Here is a 17,659-nt window from a genome sequence, read left to right on the forward strand (position 1 = left end):
GAAAGAAGAAAGAAAGAAAGGAAAGAAAGGAAAGAAAGGAAAGAAAGGAAAGAAAGAAAGAAAGAAAGAAAGAAAGAAAGAAAGAAAGAAGGGAGGGAGGGAGGGAGGGAGGGAGAGGGAAAGATGGAAAGAAGAAAGGAAGGAAGGAAGGTAGAAAAGAGAGAGGGAAGGAAGGAAGGAAGGAAGGAAGGAAGGAAGGAAGGAAGGAAGGATAGAAAAGACAGCCAGTAAAGAGCAGGGGAGCATGAGGCAGGCTGAAATTGAAGATGTCAGCAGAGGTGGCCTTTCAGAGGCTGGGGGCTGTGTTATACTTCTTGCCTTTGGCCATAAAGCAATGGGAAGCTCTTGGCCGATTTTAAGCAGGTGGCCAACCTGCATTTCAGAAAGTCCACTCTGACTGCAGTAGGGAGAATCACTTACAAAGGGTCAAGAGGGGATGGGGGTGGGCCAGTGAGTGACCCTGGAAGGCTGGTGATGGCATGCACTAAGGTGCTGATGGAGAGAGGCAGAGAGGGTCAGCGTTGGTGAGGTTCACAAGGTCAAACCACAGAACTCAATGATGGGTTTGATAGGAAAGGGAGGGAGGCAGATGTTAAGCCCCATCTGTACTTTGGCCTCGAGTGACTGATGGTACCAATCATGAAATGCGGACAACTGGGGAGAACAGGCTTACAGAGTAAGGTCACGGGCTTGATGGTGGACAGTTGAGTTTCAGGTGTCTTTAAGATACCCAAGAGAGGTGTCAAAAAGCAACTGGGTCTGGGGCAGCCATGAGTTCTTTTCCCTTCTTCTCTCTCACGGCCTTTCTTCTCTTCATCACAGAATCATCCGGACCAAAGTGCAGCAACCATTCAACCTCCCTATGGATAGCTGTGTGGCCACCAAGTCCCTGAGCCCCGGACACACGCTGAGTGAGTGCTGAGGGACCTGGGTGCACACACATCCCCCTGTACACCTCCCCTTTGGCGTACCCATATATACACAGAGCACACACAGACATACCCACACAGACATAGCCGTGCACAGCACTACTCACAAACCCATGTGCCTGAGCTGTGCCATTGCAACAAAGCCTGGCCTGTTCCCAGGGCAGATTCACTGAACTATGGAGAGGTGCAAACACTTGAGACAGCTCTGACACCAAGAACCCCTTCCGCCAGCAGGCCCCCTGGAGGAAGGACCTGAGCCCCTCCAGGACTTAGTCCATGGCTCGGTTTGCTGCCTCCTCCGCAGCGGCAGCAGGGGCTGTGAGTGGTGTCACTTCCACCCCCTGACCCTCTCCCTCTCCCCCCACCGCAGTCCCCAGCTCAGCTGTAACTCCCCCGGAGTCACCCCAGTCGGATTCCCTGGGCTCCACCTACTCCATCAATGGGCTCCTGGGGATCGCTCAGCCTGGCGGTGACAAGAGGAAAATGGATGACAGTGAGTGCTGGGGGACAGGATGGCAGTTGGGGGTGCACGAGGGCAGTTTGCTCAGGCTTTGAGGGGGACAGAAGCCCTTCCACATATGGCATGGGACTTTGTAGGGGCTCTGCATGAGACTGTCACTTGTTCTGTCCCTCAGCTGGCCAAGGCTCCTGAGCCCAGGTGGCTGGCCCTTTTTCTCTCTCCACAGTGGGTCAGCTTGGAGTCAGTCCTCTGCTTTGGGCTAGGAGATGAGTAGATAGGTCCCCTAAAAGCTTTCTTCCTGCCCTGGGGGTACCAGGTGACCAGGATAGCTGCCGGCTGAGCATTGACTCACAGAGCAGCAGCAGTGGACCCCGAAAGCACCTTCGCACGGACGCCTTCAGCCAGCACCACCTCGAGCCGCTCGAGTGCCCATTTGAGCGGCAGCACTACTCGGAGGCCTATGCCTCCCCCAGCCACACCAAAGGCGAGCAGGTGAGAAGCTGGGCCCTGGGAGGTGAGCAGGGCGGGCAGGAGCCAGAGCAAGGTGTGCTCTCCAAATGAGCCTACGCTTCGCCACCAAAGTAGCTGGAAGCTGCATCAATGGGCTCAGGGCACATGCCTCATGCAACTCCAAGCCTGACACTTGCTTTATTTCACCAGATGCCCTGGTATCTTCCTCTCTTTATAACCCTCATGGTTTCCTTCACCCTAAACTGTTGAGCCTGGACCTTTCAGGGAGGGCAGCACAACCTGATGATGCCATCTCTTGCCATCAGCGTCTTCCCCAGATCTCAAGGTCGGCTTCCACAACTCCGAAGCAGCAGCATGAAGCCTCCACACAATGACCTCAGTCACCTTCCTAGCCCCACCTTCGGCCACTCACCCTGCACACCCCATGCTCTTGCATTACTCATGGCCCTGAGCAGGCCACCCTTGCTCACACCTCTCTGCCTTCGCACGCCGTGTGCCCTCCGCACAGAATGCCTTTCCTCCCACTTCTCTGCATGGAAAAATACCACTGGCCTTCATGACTCAGCTCAAATATCACCCTCTCTGTGAGTCCTCCCCTGCCCCTCCGACATGAATCATCTCTCCTGCCTCTTGTACTTCTGCATGTCCCACGTGCTGCTCTCAGTAGCCTCTCACAGTGTCACTTAATAATCTAGCAGACAGAGAGGTACAAAGACACGCAGACTCCTTAAGGACAGGGAAGCCTCACGAAACATGAAACGTCGTTTTTATTCCCAGCACCTACCATTGTGCCCCCCTAAATAACAGACAGTAATGGTACAGTGAATGAATGAACAAATGAATGAGTTGAGAAATCCAAAACAATAAATCACAAGCTACAGGGAATTTTTCTTGCTAGTGCTCAGGACAGGTGAAATGGATCATAACAGGTTGGCTTCTGTGAAAAGCTGACAGAGATGTGAGAGGTCCCACCCCCAAGGCCAACAAACACTCCAGCTCTGGCAGAACCATCGAGCTCTCAGTCCCCGGTTGTCACATCTTCTCTCCCCTTAACCCCACCAAGTCAACCAGATGAGGAGTGTCTTCAGGGTGGTGTCTGTTGCCCCTCTTTGCTCATGCCGTCATCTGCTGCAGGAGTGAGGCAAGCCCATATGCCTTTAAGAACTGGGTAGTACAATGGAGATGATGCCAATAACCAGCCCAACCACTTCCAATGACCGTCTGGGCTGCTGGCCCCATGCCAGCACTCGCAGCTGGGCAAGCAATCTGCATCAGCGATTTTATCAGCTTTGATTGTGGCAACCACGAGGGTGCAGAAAAAGCTGGCCGTCAGCAGCCAGTGAGAGAGGCTGGGTGCTCACCCACGAGTCAGCACACAGGTCCAGGAAGGAAAGGGGGCTGCAGTGGGGAGGCCTGCAAGAAGCTCGCTTTGTGAGAGCAAGCCTGCAAAACTCAGTGTGCAGGCACCAGCCGCCCAGTGAAAGTAAAGAAACCCTGCTGATGAGACTCTGGACACCCACTGAGTCCCAGAGCCATTTCCTGGCTCCATCCCTAAGCCCTCCAAAGGACCCTACTTGGCTACAAAACGCCCCTATGCCATGCTGGCATATGAACATGAGGGATCCTGGAATGAGAGAGTCTTTGAGCTTGCAGGGACCTCTGTGACCACCTAGTCCAGTTTTGTGGAGATAATCCAAGGCCAGGGAAGACAAGGAGAGCTTGGGGAAGCAGGCTTTGGAGCTTAGGCCTGCCAACCCTTGTTTCATTCAGACTAGTCCGCTGTCACCTGCTTCAGATACGGTGCGTCTATGTAAGTTCTTATTTGGAGACTGAAAAAAAAAAAGCATTTGAAAACCATTAAACTTCTCCAACCACTCATCTTTCAGATGAGGAGACTGAGGTCCAGCAGTGTCCACAAATTATTCACTACCCCTCGGTCAATTGTGACTCACCCAGTCATTTACCTGGAGGGCGGTAAAGAGCAGGGAGAACCAGCCAGTGCAAAGGCCCCTCATGTCCTGCCTGGCCTTTGTTTTTCCCACCTCCGGTGACTGACTGTGCTGCCAAAGTAACACTCTGTGCTCTCTCACCTGGGCACAGGAAGACCCTCTGTCTCGGGGAGCCAAGAAAGAAGCAGAAATACTCACACCTAACCTTAGGACAGGTTGTAACATAGCCATCTTTTCTGTAAAATCAACAAGTGGGGGACCGGGCATGGTGGCTCACACCTGTAGTCCCAGCACTTTGGAAGACCAGGGTGGGTGGATCACCTGAGGTCAGGAGTTCGAGACAAGCCTGGCTAACATGGCAAAATCTCTACTAAAAATACAAAAGTTAGCCAGGCCTGGTGGCGTGCACCTGTAATCCCAGCTATTCAGGAGGCTGAGGCAGGAGAATCACTTGAAACCGGGAGGCAGAGGTTGCAATGAGCTGAGATTGTGCCACTACACTCCGGCCTGGGTGACAGAGTGAGACTCCATCTAAAAAACATAGCTAGAAGTCCATACAGCTCTGTTTCCCTATTTTACAAATATATTTTAAAAATCAACAGAATATGAATATCGGTTTATTGACAGAAATCAAAAATGTGGTCTGACTCTTCACATGATTCTGAAATAGTATCTATGATAACTCTCACTGGGTATCTGTTGTCACCAAGTATTCAGTGCTAAGCACTTTATATAAGAATATAAAATGTCATGTAATGCCTACATCAGCCTCATAGAGTCTATGATTCCTATACAGGTGAAAAATTAAGCTTCAGAGCAGTCAAGAAGACTAAAGCTATTTGGCAGGTCATTGCAGAACCAGGGCTCAGACTCGCTGAAGTTCTGAAGCACTGTACTGCTCTGCCCCAATTCAAGTTCAATTCCAGTTAAAAAGCCCAATAATCACTGGGATTTTTCAGCCATTGAATAGAAAATCACCAAAGGGTTTGACTATACAGTACAGGTTTTTTTTTAAATTCTTTTTTCACTAAGTTACTTGGATTTTGAAATAGCTGTAGGATTCTGAGTAGATATTTTGCTGTCAAAACAACACATCCATAAAGCATTTTAAACTCTTCATACACTCTAGAAATTAGGTATTTTGTTCAATTTCATTAAGCCAGGCCCTGGCTTGGCACGGTGGCTCACACCTGTAAACCCAGCACTTTGGGAGGCTGAGGTGGGTGGATCACGAGGTCAGGAGTTCAAGACCAGCCTGGCCAACATGTTTAAACCCCATATCTACTAAATATACAAAAAATTAGCCAGGTGTGGTGACCCATGCTTGTAATCCCAGCTAATCGGGAGGCTGAGGCAGGAAAATCGCTTGAACTAGGGAGGCAGAGGTTGCAGTGAGCTGAGATTGCGCCATTGCACTTCAGCTTGGGCAACAAGAGTGAAACTTTGTCTCAAAAAAAAAAAAAAGCAAGGCCCTAAGCAACTCCACCCTGCCTCTAAGTGGGCCCCCTCGGAAGGCATGGAACCAGAACACCATTTAGTCAGTAATTGCTGCTATGTGCTAATGGTGCCCTGGTGGCCTCCAGAATTGACTGTAGCTTCCAAAAGTGCCCAGCGTGCAACCGGAAAATGCTGTGGATCTTTGCAGAACCCAGCTCCATGGAAATCACTGAAAACAATTGCTTTTCGTGGCACTGTTATGTAACCACTGAGCATTCCCTGATTTCAGCTTTGCACATCTCACGTAGCGGGTATGTGACGTGCATGATGGTATGTGGAAAATGGGTGTGTTCTTTTTTCTGTGCTATCTCCCTGGTAGGTGGAGGCCATGGTGAGGATGAGGTACATTTGCCTTTAGTTAAACAAGTTCTTTTTGGAAGGAGTACCTAAGGCTATAGCTGTGCTCCTGGCAAGGGAAGGCATCTAAAATGAGGTCTTAGGTGCTTGATAAAGAGTGTTTCCAACAAAAACAACTCTAAATATCATTTTCAAGCTGAACTTCTATTTGTTTGGATGTGGAGAGAGAAAAGAAGAAATCCACATGGTGGGTAAAGCACCTGGGTCCACAGCCAAAATCCTGGGTTTAGTCCCAGTTCATTACACAAAACTGGGCCATGTACCTCTCTGAGCTCTAGGCTCCACATATAAAAAACAGACATAGTATTACTCGCCCATGTCACAGGGCTGCTGGGGGACTCCACCAGGACAACAGAGGCAAAGCTCTGATGAAAACTCTTTGCAATTATAAGAGGTGGCCCTTATGTCACCCAGTTTAGGACAGTGGTTTAGAGGAGAGGCATTCGGATCCCTTGAGTCTGACTCCTGTCTTTGCCCCATATGGAAGTGGGACACGTTTCTTAAACCTCTGTGCCTGGGTTCCCTATCTGGGGAAGACTAAATTAACAGATGGGAGCACCCTGAACAGTCCAGTCAGAGACTGCTCGGGTCCTTGGCACCATCCGGTACTCTGTGGGTCTCAACAGTGTGGTGAACAAAGAAGGAGACCAGCCATCCAGCCAGAGTGTGATCCTCTGGCAGAGACCCTCTATCCCACGCCTGGGCACCCATGCCACCAGCTGGCCTTGAAGCCCAGGGATGCGGGAGGACAATGAGGACAAACGAAATGTGCTGAGTGGAGTTGATAATGTAAAGGAAGAAGGGAATGACGAGGAAATCTCCTGGGGAGATGAAGGTGGTCAAGTGCTAAGACAGGCTGAGGGTCTGCAGGAAGGCCAGCCTGCATCATCTCTGTGCGCTGACTTCTCTTTGCTCCCCAGGGCCTCTACCCACTGCCCTTGCTCAACAGCACCCTGGACGACGGGAAGGCCACCCTGACCCCTTCCAACACGCCCTTGGGGCGCAACCTCTCGACTCACCAGACCTACCCCGTGGTGGCAGGTATGACGCCCGGAGTCTCCCTGGCCAGGTGGAGGGCGGGGGACGGCAGAGCTTGGCTGGCTGGCTGGCAGGCGCAAGGCATGTGGGGCCTGGCCTGGAGAGGAGAGGTGGGCTGTGCTGGCTGGGCCAGCCCTAGGCCGCTCCTGGGTCTCCACACTCCCTCCTGCGGGAAAGGCGGGCACACACACTCCTTCCCAGTCTCTCCATTTCACAGCAGAAGCACAGCAGGGAGGTCGAGCTTCTCTCTTCCCGCCCCTCCACCACACCTCGTGGGCCCCCAGCCCAGACCCTGACAGCAGCCGGGCCTGCCTGCCCCGCGCCCCGCCCGCACCCTCCACATCTCATGGCTTGGTTTGTGCATGTTCCCGCCCCGTCATCTCACACCCCTCTCTCCTTGTTGTCTCCCTCCCTCCGGCAGATCCTCATTCACCCTTCGCCATAAAGCAGGAAACCCCCGAGGTGTCCAGTTCTAGCTCCACCCCTTCCTCTTTATCTAGCTCCGCCTTTTTGGATCTGCAGCAAGTCGGCTCCGGGGTCCCAGCCGGTGCCTCGGTCCCGCCCTTCAATGCCTTTCCCCATGCTGCCTCCGTGTACGGGCAGTTCACGGGCCAGGCCCTCCTCTCAGGTACGACAGGGAGGTCCCGGGGCCATGCAGGCATTGAGGTGGGTGGGAGGGGGGTCCTCAGGGCCGACCACCAGCCCCCTCTCTGGCCCCAATCACGTCCACCACCACCCTATTCCCTAATTCCTCCACCACTTTTGGAGATGCCAACGTGAGGTTCTCCGTGACGGCGAAGACACGCTCGGAAGGGGCGGATGCTCTGGGAGTGCCAGGGAGTGGGATACACCACCCCAAAACCCCACGGAAGAGCAGGGACCCTAAGGCCGGGAGCCAGGTGCTGTAACACAGGGACACTTGGTCTTGGTAAACACATAAATAAATAGAAGGAAAAATGAACATTTTGGAGGGAAAAAGGCTTTGGCCTTGGAGCCAGTTTCTGGATCAAATTTCTAAAAAGGCCAAGGGTCAGACCCAGCTGTGTTTCTGTGACGTAGCTATCTTCATATCTAGCTTAACAGTGTCACCGGGATGACAGTCAGATATCTGTTAAATACGATCAATTCAGTGATTCTGCAACTTGAGAGTGGAGGGGTGGCAGACTTCCCATCAGGAACCTCAACTGCCTCAAAATATTTAAAGCTGGAAGCACCGGCTGGGCATGGGGGCTCATGCCTGTAATCCCAGCACTTTGGGAGGCTGAGGCAGGTGAATCACGAGGTCAAGAGTTCAAGACCAGCCTGGCCAAGACGGTGAAACCCCGTCTCTACTAAAATACAAAAAGTTAGCAGGGTGTGGTTGCAGGCACCTGTAATACCAGCTACTGGGGAGGCTGGGGCAGGAAAATTGCTTGACCCAGGAAGCAAAAGTTGTGATGTGCCAGGGTCACACCATTGCACTCCAGCCTAGGTAACAGAGCAAGACTCCATCTCAAAAAATTAAAACATACAAATAAATAAAGCTGGAAGCACCTGAGGGAGCCTCTAGAGCAAACCGCTTATGCTGATGAGGAAACCGGCCCAGGGAGGAAAAGGTCCCTGCCAAGGTCTCTGGGTGGAACCACCATGTGCAGCTGGCCGAGGCCTGGGCCTGCACTCCATAAGTCAGACCTCAAGGGGAGCTGGGACCCCCCTGGCAGAAGGACCTTTGCCCATCCAGCCAGGGCCTGAGGAATGGCTGAGAGTCAAGTGCTTGGCTTGGGCTAGAGAGGGCCTGAGATGCAGTGAAAGTAGGGAGTAGAGACCTGTGTGGTCTTCAGATACCTCAAGGGCTTCCACAGGGATAGAACTATTTTAGTTGTGGGCCCAGTGGGGGCCCAGGACCAAGGGAGGAAGCTGGCTAGCTCTCAGTTCAGCTTTGGAGGAATCTCTTTAATATTGCCATTGTCTCCAAGGAGTGTGGTTATTTAGTGACAGAGTAAATGCCTCCTTACCTCCCACACCCCTCTACCCCAATGACCTTGAGATGCTACAGCAGAGACCAGTGTGGGGGTGGGTGTAGGAGACGTGTCACAGAGGCAGCCCAGAGTCAGACAGTATATCTGGGACCAGTGGTTTCAAACCTGGGCCTCTCAATGATCTCTTGAAATGAAGCCTTTTACAGAAGCCATGTATCCTCACCAGACCCCTGAAGAACTCTCTTTTAGAAGGGGGCCCCTGCCCGTAGAAGGCCTTTGAACTTGAAAACCACTGCCCCAGAAGAGCAAGACCTCTACCAGCCCAGAGAAACCACAAGATCATGTGATACAAGTCCATGGACCCTTTTTTTATAACTGGCTCTACATTTTCTGTCTGTCTGGCACCTGGGTTGTTTTTTTCTTTTTTTTCCTCTGTGCATCCCTGCACCTAATGTGAGGAGTTTTCTTAGAAGAGATGGACACCTAGTATGCGAGCAGAGAGATGGTGTTTAAGGGTCTAAAGCAAGGAAGAAAATGTTGACGCAGAGTTCAGGAATTCAAGAGGGTGAAGTCAGCAGAGATGGGTCATTTGTTTTGACCAAAGTGATTAGAGGAGAAAAATCTGTGAGCTGAGTAAAATTATGTCAGCCAGAGAAAATGGGAATGGGGGAGGGAAGGGAAAAAGAAGGGAGGGGAGGGGAGGGGAGGGAAGGGAAGGAGAGGGGAGGAGAGGGGAGGGGAAGGGAGGGGAGGGGGTGAGCAGAAGAGGCTCACATCAGTTACAGGGAGATACACAAGCCTGAATATCTCCTGAGAATGGTGGGCCAAGGCTGGGGATGGTTGTGGAGCAGGCAAGGGGTGAGGGTATGGTGGTACTCATGATGATGGGGAGCAGTTGCTGTGCAAGTCACAGAGAGGCTTGGCAGGACCAGCTGAAGTAGAGGGAAGGATGTAGGGTGGCTGGAAGGCAGCGGATAGAAGCATCAGAGTGCAGACGTAGGCTGTTGTCTAAGTGTAATTGGAACAGCCCAGGGCAAACTCCCTGCTCCCAAAGCCCTCACACTTTGTCCCCTCCCTGTCATCCTGTTAGAGCTATAAGCATCCCCTATCAACATGCAGTCAGAGGTGATGCTTCCAACTACTGTCAGCTGTTAATGTAGTAGCCATACCCACTCTCCAGGCCAACTGCAGGACTGAGAGGTCACCCAATCCATGGGACAAAGCAGCTGGCAGCAGACACCTGGTGGTCATGGAGGCAGCAGGAAGCCGGCAGCCAAATCTGCAGCACCGGCATGTCTGTCAGGCAGGTGGCCCTCAACCCAGGCCCAGATGATGCTGAAGTGCAGGTGTGAGCACTTCGAAGGTTGCTGGCTGGTTACAGAGCCCCCTAGCCCGAGGGTTGACAATTCAACACAGAGGCAGTGGCTCTGAAGAGTGAGGAGTGCTAGGCTTGTAGGAACTGGGATCCAGGCAGATGGCCAAGAGTAGGAAGCAAGTCAGAAAGTGGATCAGGCACAAGCCGGGGGATGGCTGGTGCCCATGCTGAGCTCAGAGTGTTGTCCTGGAGCTGCTTACAGGCTGTCCACCTGAGGCCTCTGGTAAAGACCGGACCTCAATATCTAACATGTGGCTCAGCCATGGTGAGAGGACTGGGAGGACATGACGGGGTGGGAGAAGGTTAGGAAGGGAATGGTTCCAAGAGCACAGGAGGCTGAAGACCTACCCAAGGGAAGAAGAGGTGAATTTGAAAGAAAGAGAAGGAGGTAATCCCAGCACTTTTGGAGGCCAAGTCGGGTGAATCATTTGAGGTCAGGAGTTCAATACCAGCCTGACCAACATGAAGAAACCTCGTGTCTACTAAAAATACAAAATTAGCTGGGCATGGTGGCGCATGCCTGTAATCCCAGGTACTCGGGAGGCAGAGGCTGGAGAATTGCTTGAACCCAGGAGATGGAGGTTGCGGTGAGCCAAGATTCCTCCATTGCACTCTAGCTTGGGCAACGAGAGCGAAACTCCATCTCAAAAGAAAGAAAAAAAGAAAAGGAAAGAAAAAGAGAAAGGGAGAAAGGGAGGGAGGGAGGGAGGGAGGAAGGGAGGGAGGGAGAAAGGAAGGAAGGCAGGCAGGCAAGCAGAGGCCACAATATTCCTAGGTAACACTGCAGACCAGGGGAGAGGAGGGAGGACCCAGTGAGATTTCGTCGCATAATCAGCTCCACTTTAACCTGCGTGAACCTTCCACGCCCTCTGAGTGACTCCCAAGGACCCTCGCTGCCATCTCCTGCGACTCCTTTACCTGCTTCACGGTTTCTCTCTGAGCCACTTCTTTCGGCCCCGTGGCTCTGACACTGTGATTTCCAGAGTGACTATCCTCCTGAGTCTCAGCTTGTCCCCAGTCAGCCAAGAAAAAGGAAGTAGCAGCGTTTGGGGAATAGCAAGATTGCCACTAACATTGCTGCCAGTTCCCTTTGGAAACCCCAGTCTGGAGTCCCAACACACTGGCCAAGACAGCAATGTCGAGGCCATCCTGGTCCCAGCTGCTCTGGGACTGACTCCAGCTCAACTCAAAGGAAAGCTCTAAGTTAGGTTTTATCATCAAAGAGTCCATTCCCCTCCTCCATCCTTTTGTACAAAATTATATTTAGTACTGCCAAAGAGATTTCTGGGTTGCCATAAATTCTCCTTGCTATCAGAACAAGATAAGGAATTGAAAAGGGGTTATATGGAGGGCAGACTTCAAAGGGGGTGAATAAAATAGTCTGAAATCACCTCTACCCTCTGAATTCCTCCAGGCAATAGCTTTCTGATCCTGGTCTCTACCAATACTTAGAATATTTACCAATATTTCAAGGGGTGGGGGCAGCTAGCGTTTTCTTAGAGAGCTCCACTCCATAACCAGTCAACATCAGCCTGTGTTTTATGTCCACTTCTTAAAAATAGGACCACATTGGAAGGATACCTGGGTGTAGAGGAGATGGAATTCACAGCAGGGATATTTTATGATGAAGAGTCTTAAAAACAGAGAAGTAGATAAGAGGGCATGGTTAGGCCATGATGGAATGTTTCCACGTCATGGCTTCTGTGGTTTTGTTTCTAAGAAGGCTTGCAAGGCTCTTGGCTTTTTGGAAGAAACTATGCATTTAAGCAATTGGAGCAAAGAGTTTTGCAGGGCTGTTGGGAGAGTTTATGGTCCCACAGTCTGGGTGACAGCCGTCCTGAAGAAAGTCTTACCAGTCTTTTCAGGAAGACCAGCTTTCGTGGGAGGAAGCCTTAGGCGTCTGTTCTAATGTTTGATTCAGAAACCTCTACCCCATTGGGAAGACAATAGGTGACTGAGGGGAGATGAAGATTAAAATCTTAGAATACAGAGGAGTAAGACTGATGAATTCCATTTGTGAGAGCAACGTGGGGGCTAGTTCTCATGCGGTGGAGCCTCATGGGGGCACCTTGGACCACATTCAGCTGTGTTGTAAGGAAGTATGCACACTGGAACGCTGCCTGCTACTCTGCTAGGCTCAGGTAGTGGAAAGGGAGGGGACAGGATGAGGTGGGGGGAGGGGAGTGCAGGGCCACAGCTGCCAGGCCAGAAGCACCCTGCAGGGCACAAGGCCAGCACCAGCAAACAGGTCACCTGGAGCCAAGACCACCTCCCACTGTCCCCCCCAACCCCCCATCATGGCAGACACGGGTGCCTCAGAATCCTTCTCAATACCAGGTGCCAGGAAGCCCCTACCGGTCAATCAAGTAGTCAGCTGAATCCAGTTTACAAGCTGAAATCTAAACTAGTTCCTTATGTGACAGGCAGGAAGATGTGTTTCAGAGAATGAAGTGCTGTCCTTCATCCAGGGTCCGGCCTGGATCTAGAGTTCCCTTTCTCTTTCTCTCTCACAGAGGAGGAAGTAGGTAGGGAGGGAAGAGAAAAGAAGGAAGCAGGCCTGAATCAGCCACCACCCTCTTCCATCGCTCTCCCTTCACCACCTATCCACGCCATGTGCTCCTGCTCTCACAGACTTCCTATCATTCTTACCCTCTTGCCTAGCCAGTGCTTCATCTGAGAGCCAAGGGAGCTGAGTTTAAGGATCTATTGTGTTGTATTCTTCTTCACAGAAAGCTCAGATTTCGTCTCAGTATAGCTTCTGTATATTTCTCCGTCTACATCTAAATATCTTAAAATTCTCTTTTCCCCTCCTGTGTTTCCAGTACTTTATTTTTTCCCTTGATGGCCTTGTGTCAGGTGAACTGAGACCCCCCTGTAGAATTCTAGTGAGTTTCACCCCATTTGGTCCCATGCTAAGCACAGCTGGACACTGCAGGAATAGTCAAACAAATTAGAAGGTGGTGTTCAGGCTTGCCAAAACGTTTGCACAGTTTTAAACAGTAAACACTGATGGCTCTTTATTCTATAGGAGTTCATTGGCATATAACCATTTCTACAATATGTCCATTGCACTAATCCATGTCCACCTGTAGCATGAAACCCTGGCTCTGAATTCTACAGATAACCTCATAGAAATTATAATAAGGTGCCTAAGCCTATATTATTTTTTCCCATTTTGCATATGAAGAAACTGAGTCTTGGGGCACACATGAGGCTTATCTAAGGGCACTCAGAAAGCTAGCCACAGAAGCAGTATAAGAAACCCAGGCCCCCTGATTCCCAGGCCCTGCCCTCTAGAGGAAGTGTGCCTGGTCTTGTTCATTGACCCCTTGGGCTTTGGCTCCAAATGCCTATCCCAGCCTATGTCCCTTCTTGATTTGGTGCCTGGCCTTGCTAATTTAGCATTCTGGCTTTCTGCCATATACCCAAGTGCTTAGAAAAGTGCCTAGAATGTAGTACTTACTCAATAGGTATTTGGTGAATGAACATTGTCTGGGGAATCCTCAGAAAGAGAGATAAGGAGGAGGTAATCACTGTAGAATTAGCTACTTACAGGATGTCATGGGGCCTTCCCTTCTGTCATGACCAGGCACCCCTTGAAGGGGCTGAGGTATGAAGGACCTGGGGGGGGTCTGATAGGCAGAAAGTTGAACAAGCAGTGCCATAGAAGAGATGAATTTGGTAAATTGGTTAACAGGGTCTCACATAAGTGCTGGGAGGAAAAAGTAGCCCCCAGAATGGAAGAGGTAGAAGGCATTTGGGGAAAACAGTCATAGCCCAACACAATGGTTCTTAGCCAGGAGCAATTTTGCCCCTACTACCTCCTGCTGGGGACATATGGCAATGTCTGGAGACATTTTTGTTGTCACCCTGGGTGAAAACTGCTGCTAGTATCTACTGAATGGAGGCCAGAAATGCTGCTAAACATCCTACAGTGCACAGGACAGCCTCCTACAGCGAGGAATTGTGCAGCCTAACATGCCAATATCACTGAGACTGAGAAACTCTGTAAACATCACCAAGAGCTAGGATGAGCACACAATTCATTAACCCAACTGGAACATTTTGAAAGTGAAATGGGCATTATTAATAAATATGCTGGGATAATGGTCATCATCTGGGTACACCTTGGCAAACCAGGATGTATTGTCACCTTGCCAAGAATCTTGGGGTGAAGGAGAGTCTGGTTGGGGCCTGCAGGACACAGGAGCAACAGAAGAGGGGCAGGAGCAAGGGGTTATGTTTATGTTTATTGTTATGTATGGTAGATGGGGGAGATGGTCACCAGGTCAGCTGGGGTCTCCAAAATGGGAAAGTGATTTCTCAATGTAGAGGAGAAGCAGAGCCAGGAAATGAGGTCTTTATAGAGCTGACTTGGTGTCACCAAGGTGGGAGTGTGACCCACAAGCTATAGATAAACAGAGAGATTGGTGTTTGTTTTGCCAAAAATGGTTCTTTTCAAAATAGAATTGACAGATATGTGGCTCATGGTGATGTAAAAGCTAAATATCTCAGCCACATTTCCTTCTAGGTCAGGGTTAGCCCATCAGTTTCCTGTCCCTTACAACTCTGACAGATTGCATCTACTTGGAAGGCCCCCTCTACTCAATGGGAAATGTTATAGTGGTTGATTATGTGACAGTAATGTCTGTCACAGGTCCTCCCCAAAATAGTGATGGGTCAGTGCGCCACATACATGCCATGCTTTCATAGAGTCTTGTTCTTAGTTCTCCTCAGAGCCAGGATAAAAGGGATGAGCTCTAAGTCAAGGGACCTCAAATGTACTTACAGAGGCCAGCTGTACCCACTGCTCTGCTGGCTGCTGTGGGGGATAACAAAGAACAGATGACATAGCCTCAGCCTCCAATACCAGGACATTCTTGTGGGTTCATGAGATAACAGTCACTTAAATAAAACCAATGGAGAACAGGAAACAATGTGAGACTGCAGTAGTAAGTGCTCCCTGCATGGTGGAGCCTCTGTCCTGCAGAAGACCAGACAGAGGTAACAAGAACTTGGGCTCAGGGGAGGAGGGGGGCAAGAGAAAGTGGATTTGGGGAATGGCTGTGGAGAGGGTGGGAATGGCATGGAGGAGGAGAGCCTCAGGAGAGTGAGATGATACATATAGAAGCCCCCATGGTTCAACTGATGACTCTTCACTGTACTTTTCCAGGGCGAGAGATGGTGGGGCCCACGCTGCCCGGATACCCACCCCACATCCCCACAAGCGGACAGGGCAGCTATGCCTCCTCTGCCATCGCAGGCATGGTGGCAGGTAAGGAGAGGGCCGGCAGGAGGGGGAGTATTGCAAAGAGGAAGTGTTGGAGCAAGGTGGGAACACGAGGGGCAAGAGGCATACTGTCCCCTATTCATAGACTTCCCGAAGGGCATTGAAGGATGGACTGAAGGAGGCATCTTCTTGTAAATGCCTGGAGACAATGTCCCAGTGCAGTCTTGACTCCCTATTTAACCTGCCCCAGCTCGGTCTCCTTCTTCTCAGGTCTGCCACATTACCCTCCATGATGAAAAGGGAGGGGCTGAGACAGACGTATGTTCAAATCCAAGCTCCACCACTTCTTCCAGTGAATCAGTGGGCATAAAGGTAGAATGCTCTAAGGGCCCCAAAACACTGAGTGGAAGATGAGCCTTGCCGTCAAGCAGAGCTGGTCTCCCAGTGATTTAAATCTGATGAATCCCAGTTTTCTGCTTCTGTAAAATCTGAATCTGAAGGGTATTGATGAGGATAATGATGAAATATATGCTTCACATCACTCTCACTCAACCCTGCATGGATAGGACCTGGGTTCTAGGTACTCTCAGAGTTCTATAGACGATGAGATGAGCCTGGAGTAGCATTCCATCCTCATTTGGACTGTCCTGGAACCTGCCTGCCAGTCATTTGGGTTTCTTTGTCTGCCACTCATCATCCAATGATGATTCAAGTTGACAATTCTGGACAAATGAAGATAATGGGAGTTTCTCTGAGCAAGTCTCAAATTTTTAGGAGCCATATAGGAAAGACTTTGTGATGGAGGAAGCATAATAGAGCCATTTTCACTGGTCAGAAAGGCCTGGGACCTGGAGTTTCTGGAAAGAGCTCTGAACTCAAGGCATCTGTGACCCCCATGCCAGTCCTAGGCCAGCCTCTCTAGCTCTGACCCCAGAGACTTGGCATATTTACCCAGGCCTGCTTCCCTTCCTCCCTGGAAGGAGTTAATCTTTGCCAGCCACCCACTCTGAGCACCCTATGCAGAGGCAGGTGGGCTGGGATCTCCTGGGCAGAGGGAAGGGAGGGAGAGAGGGAGGGAGGGAAAAAGGCTCTGTGCTCCCTGGGAACCTGCTGAGCTGGCACTTGTTGCTGCCTGGTTACCGTGGCGATGTGCTTAATGCAGCGTTGAAAATACAGAATACTGACTCCTCTCTCCCTCCTGGCCCCGGACTCCCTCCCTCCCTCCCTTCCTCTTCTGGAGCGTGAAATGAGATTGGTCAAGATAAAAAAGGAAAAGATTCGGTTATTTTTTTAAGAGTGTGGATAATGGGGCCTCTCAATCAAAATCCCAGGCTCCAGTCGGCTCCCCTGATTCCCCTTCCAACCCCTCCACCTTCCCCTGCCGCCTGCTTAGAGGAGGAGGAAGAAACATAAAGCACAAGGCTTTTTTCTTAATTTTGAATCATTCCCTGAGGGCAGGCCCAGGGCAAGGGGTTCCTGGGGCCCAGAGTCTGACCTGTGAGGAAGCTGGAAAGCGTGGGCCTCTCATCAAAGTCCCCCAGGTTGTTTCCAGAAAGAATCCTGAGTGAATGCTGTGAAAAAGAAAAAAATAGCACAGCTAGGACATTGACTGCAAGTGAAATCCACAAAGGAGGGATCTTGCCCTACACTGTGGTTGGGCTTCCAGTAAGTTCCATGAAATCAGTTTTTAGAAAATACAGTACTATTTAAATGAATCACTTGGTTCCTAGGAACAGCACTGCACAAATGATTTCTTAAAGAATTTTTTGTGGAAAAATTATATGTCCATCTCTTACCACTGCCTGCAATCTCCCAGTTGACTGAATGGGGATTCCTGCAATTAAAGTGAATAAGCTTTCATTGAGCATCTATCGCATGCATGTTAGGTACATGATAAATATTCAAAGCAAGGCATGCCAAAGACATTCAACAATCTGTTGTGGAAGGAAGAAGTGATTGCTTGTTCTGCACTTCTGCATGTCTGGCCATTCAAATACATATAACTTTATTTCTAATTTTACCCTGACCGTGAGACTGAGAGGCTGATACTATCCCAGTTTTATGGATAAGGAAACTGAAACAAAAGCAAAGTGGTGTGCTCAGGGTCATAGTCATACTAAGTGGTTGAATTATGCAAACACAGGCCTTTCAATTTCAAGTCTAAGACTCTTTCCACTACACCATACTGTCTCCTACCATACCAGAAATTAAAACACAAGCCTCAAGACAGCAGCACAGGAAAAGGGCTAGAACAGATTTCCCTAGTCTGTTTGCCTTCTGTTTCTCTTTTATCTTATCTTATCTTATCTTATCTTATCTTACCTTACCTTACCTTACCTTACCTTACCTTATTTTTTGTTCTGGCTCCATTAACACAGTCAATGATTTTCAACCA

The 17,659-nt window shown here is 50.2% G+C and overlaps 1 protein-coding gene across 7 annotated transcripts in view; it reads left to right on the forward strand.

Annotated features, from left to right (window-relative positions):
* PAX8 (paired box 8) overlaps positions 1 to 17,659 on the forward strand; it is a 59,050-nt gene that overhangs the window by 34,048 nt on the left and 7,343 nt on the right. For 4 of the 7 annotated variants that reach the window (XM_032243644.1, XM_032243645.1, XM_032243641.1 and 1 more), the window contains 6 exons: positions 823 to 911; positions 1,300 to 1,422; positions 1,706 to 1,881; positions 6,584 to 6,704; positions 7,123 to 7,329; positions 15,208 to 15,309. In XM_032243644.1, coding sequence (XP_032099535.1) covers positions 823 to 911; positions 1,300 to 1,422; positions 1,706 to 1,881; positions 6,584 to 6,704; positions 7,123 to 7,329; positions 15,208 to 15,309 — 818 coding nt within the window. The remainder of the gene's footprint in view (positions 1 to 822; positions 912 to 1,299; positions 1,423 to 1,705; positions 1,882 to 6,583; positions 6,705 to 7,122; positions 7,330 to 15,207; positions 15,310 to 17,659) is intronic. The other 3 variants (XM_032243646.1, XM_032243647.1, XM_032243648.1) reach the window with 2 other exon arrangements.

Source organism: Sapajus apella, unplaced genomic scaffold, assembly GCF_009761245.1.
Source record: "Sapajus apella isolate SASKATOON/1434 unplaced genomic scaffold, GSC_monkey_1.0 scaffold52, whole genome shotgun sequence".
Classification (NCBI taxonomy): Eukaryota; Metazoa; Chordata; class Mammalia; order Primates; family Cebidae; genus Sapajus; species Sapajus apella.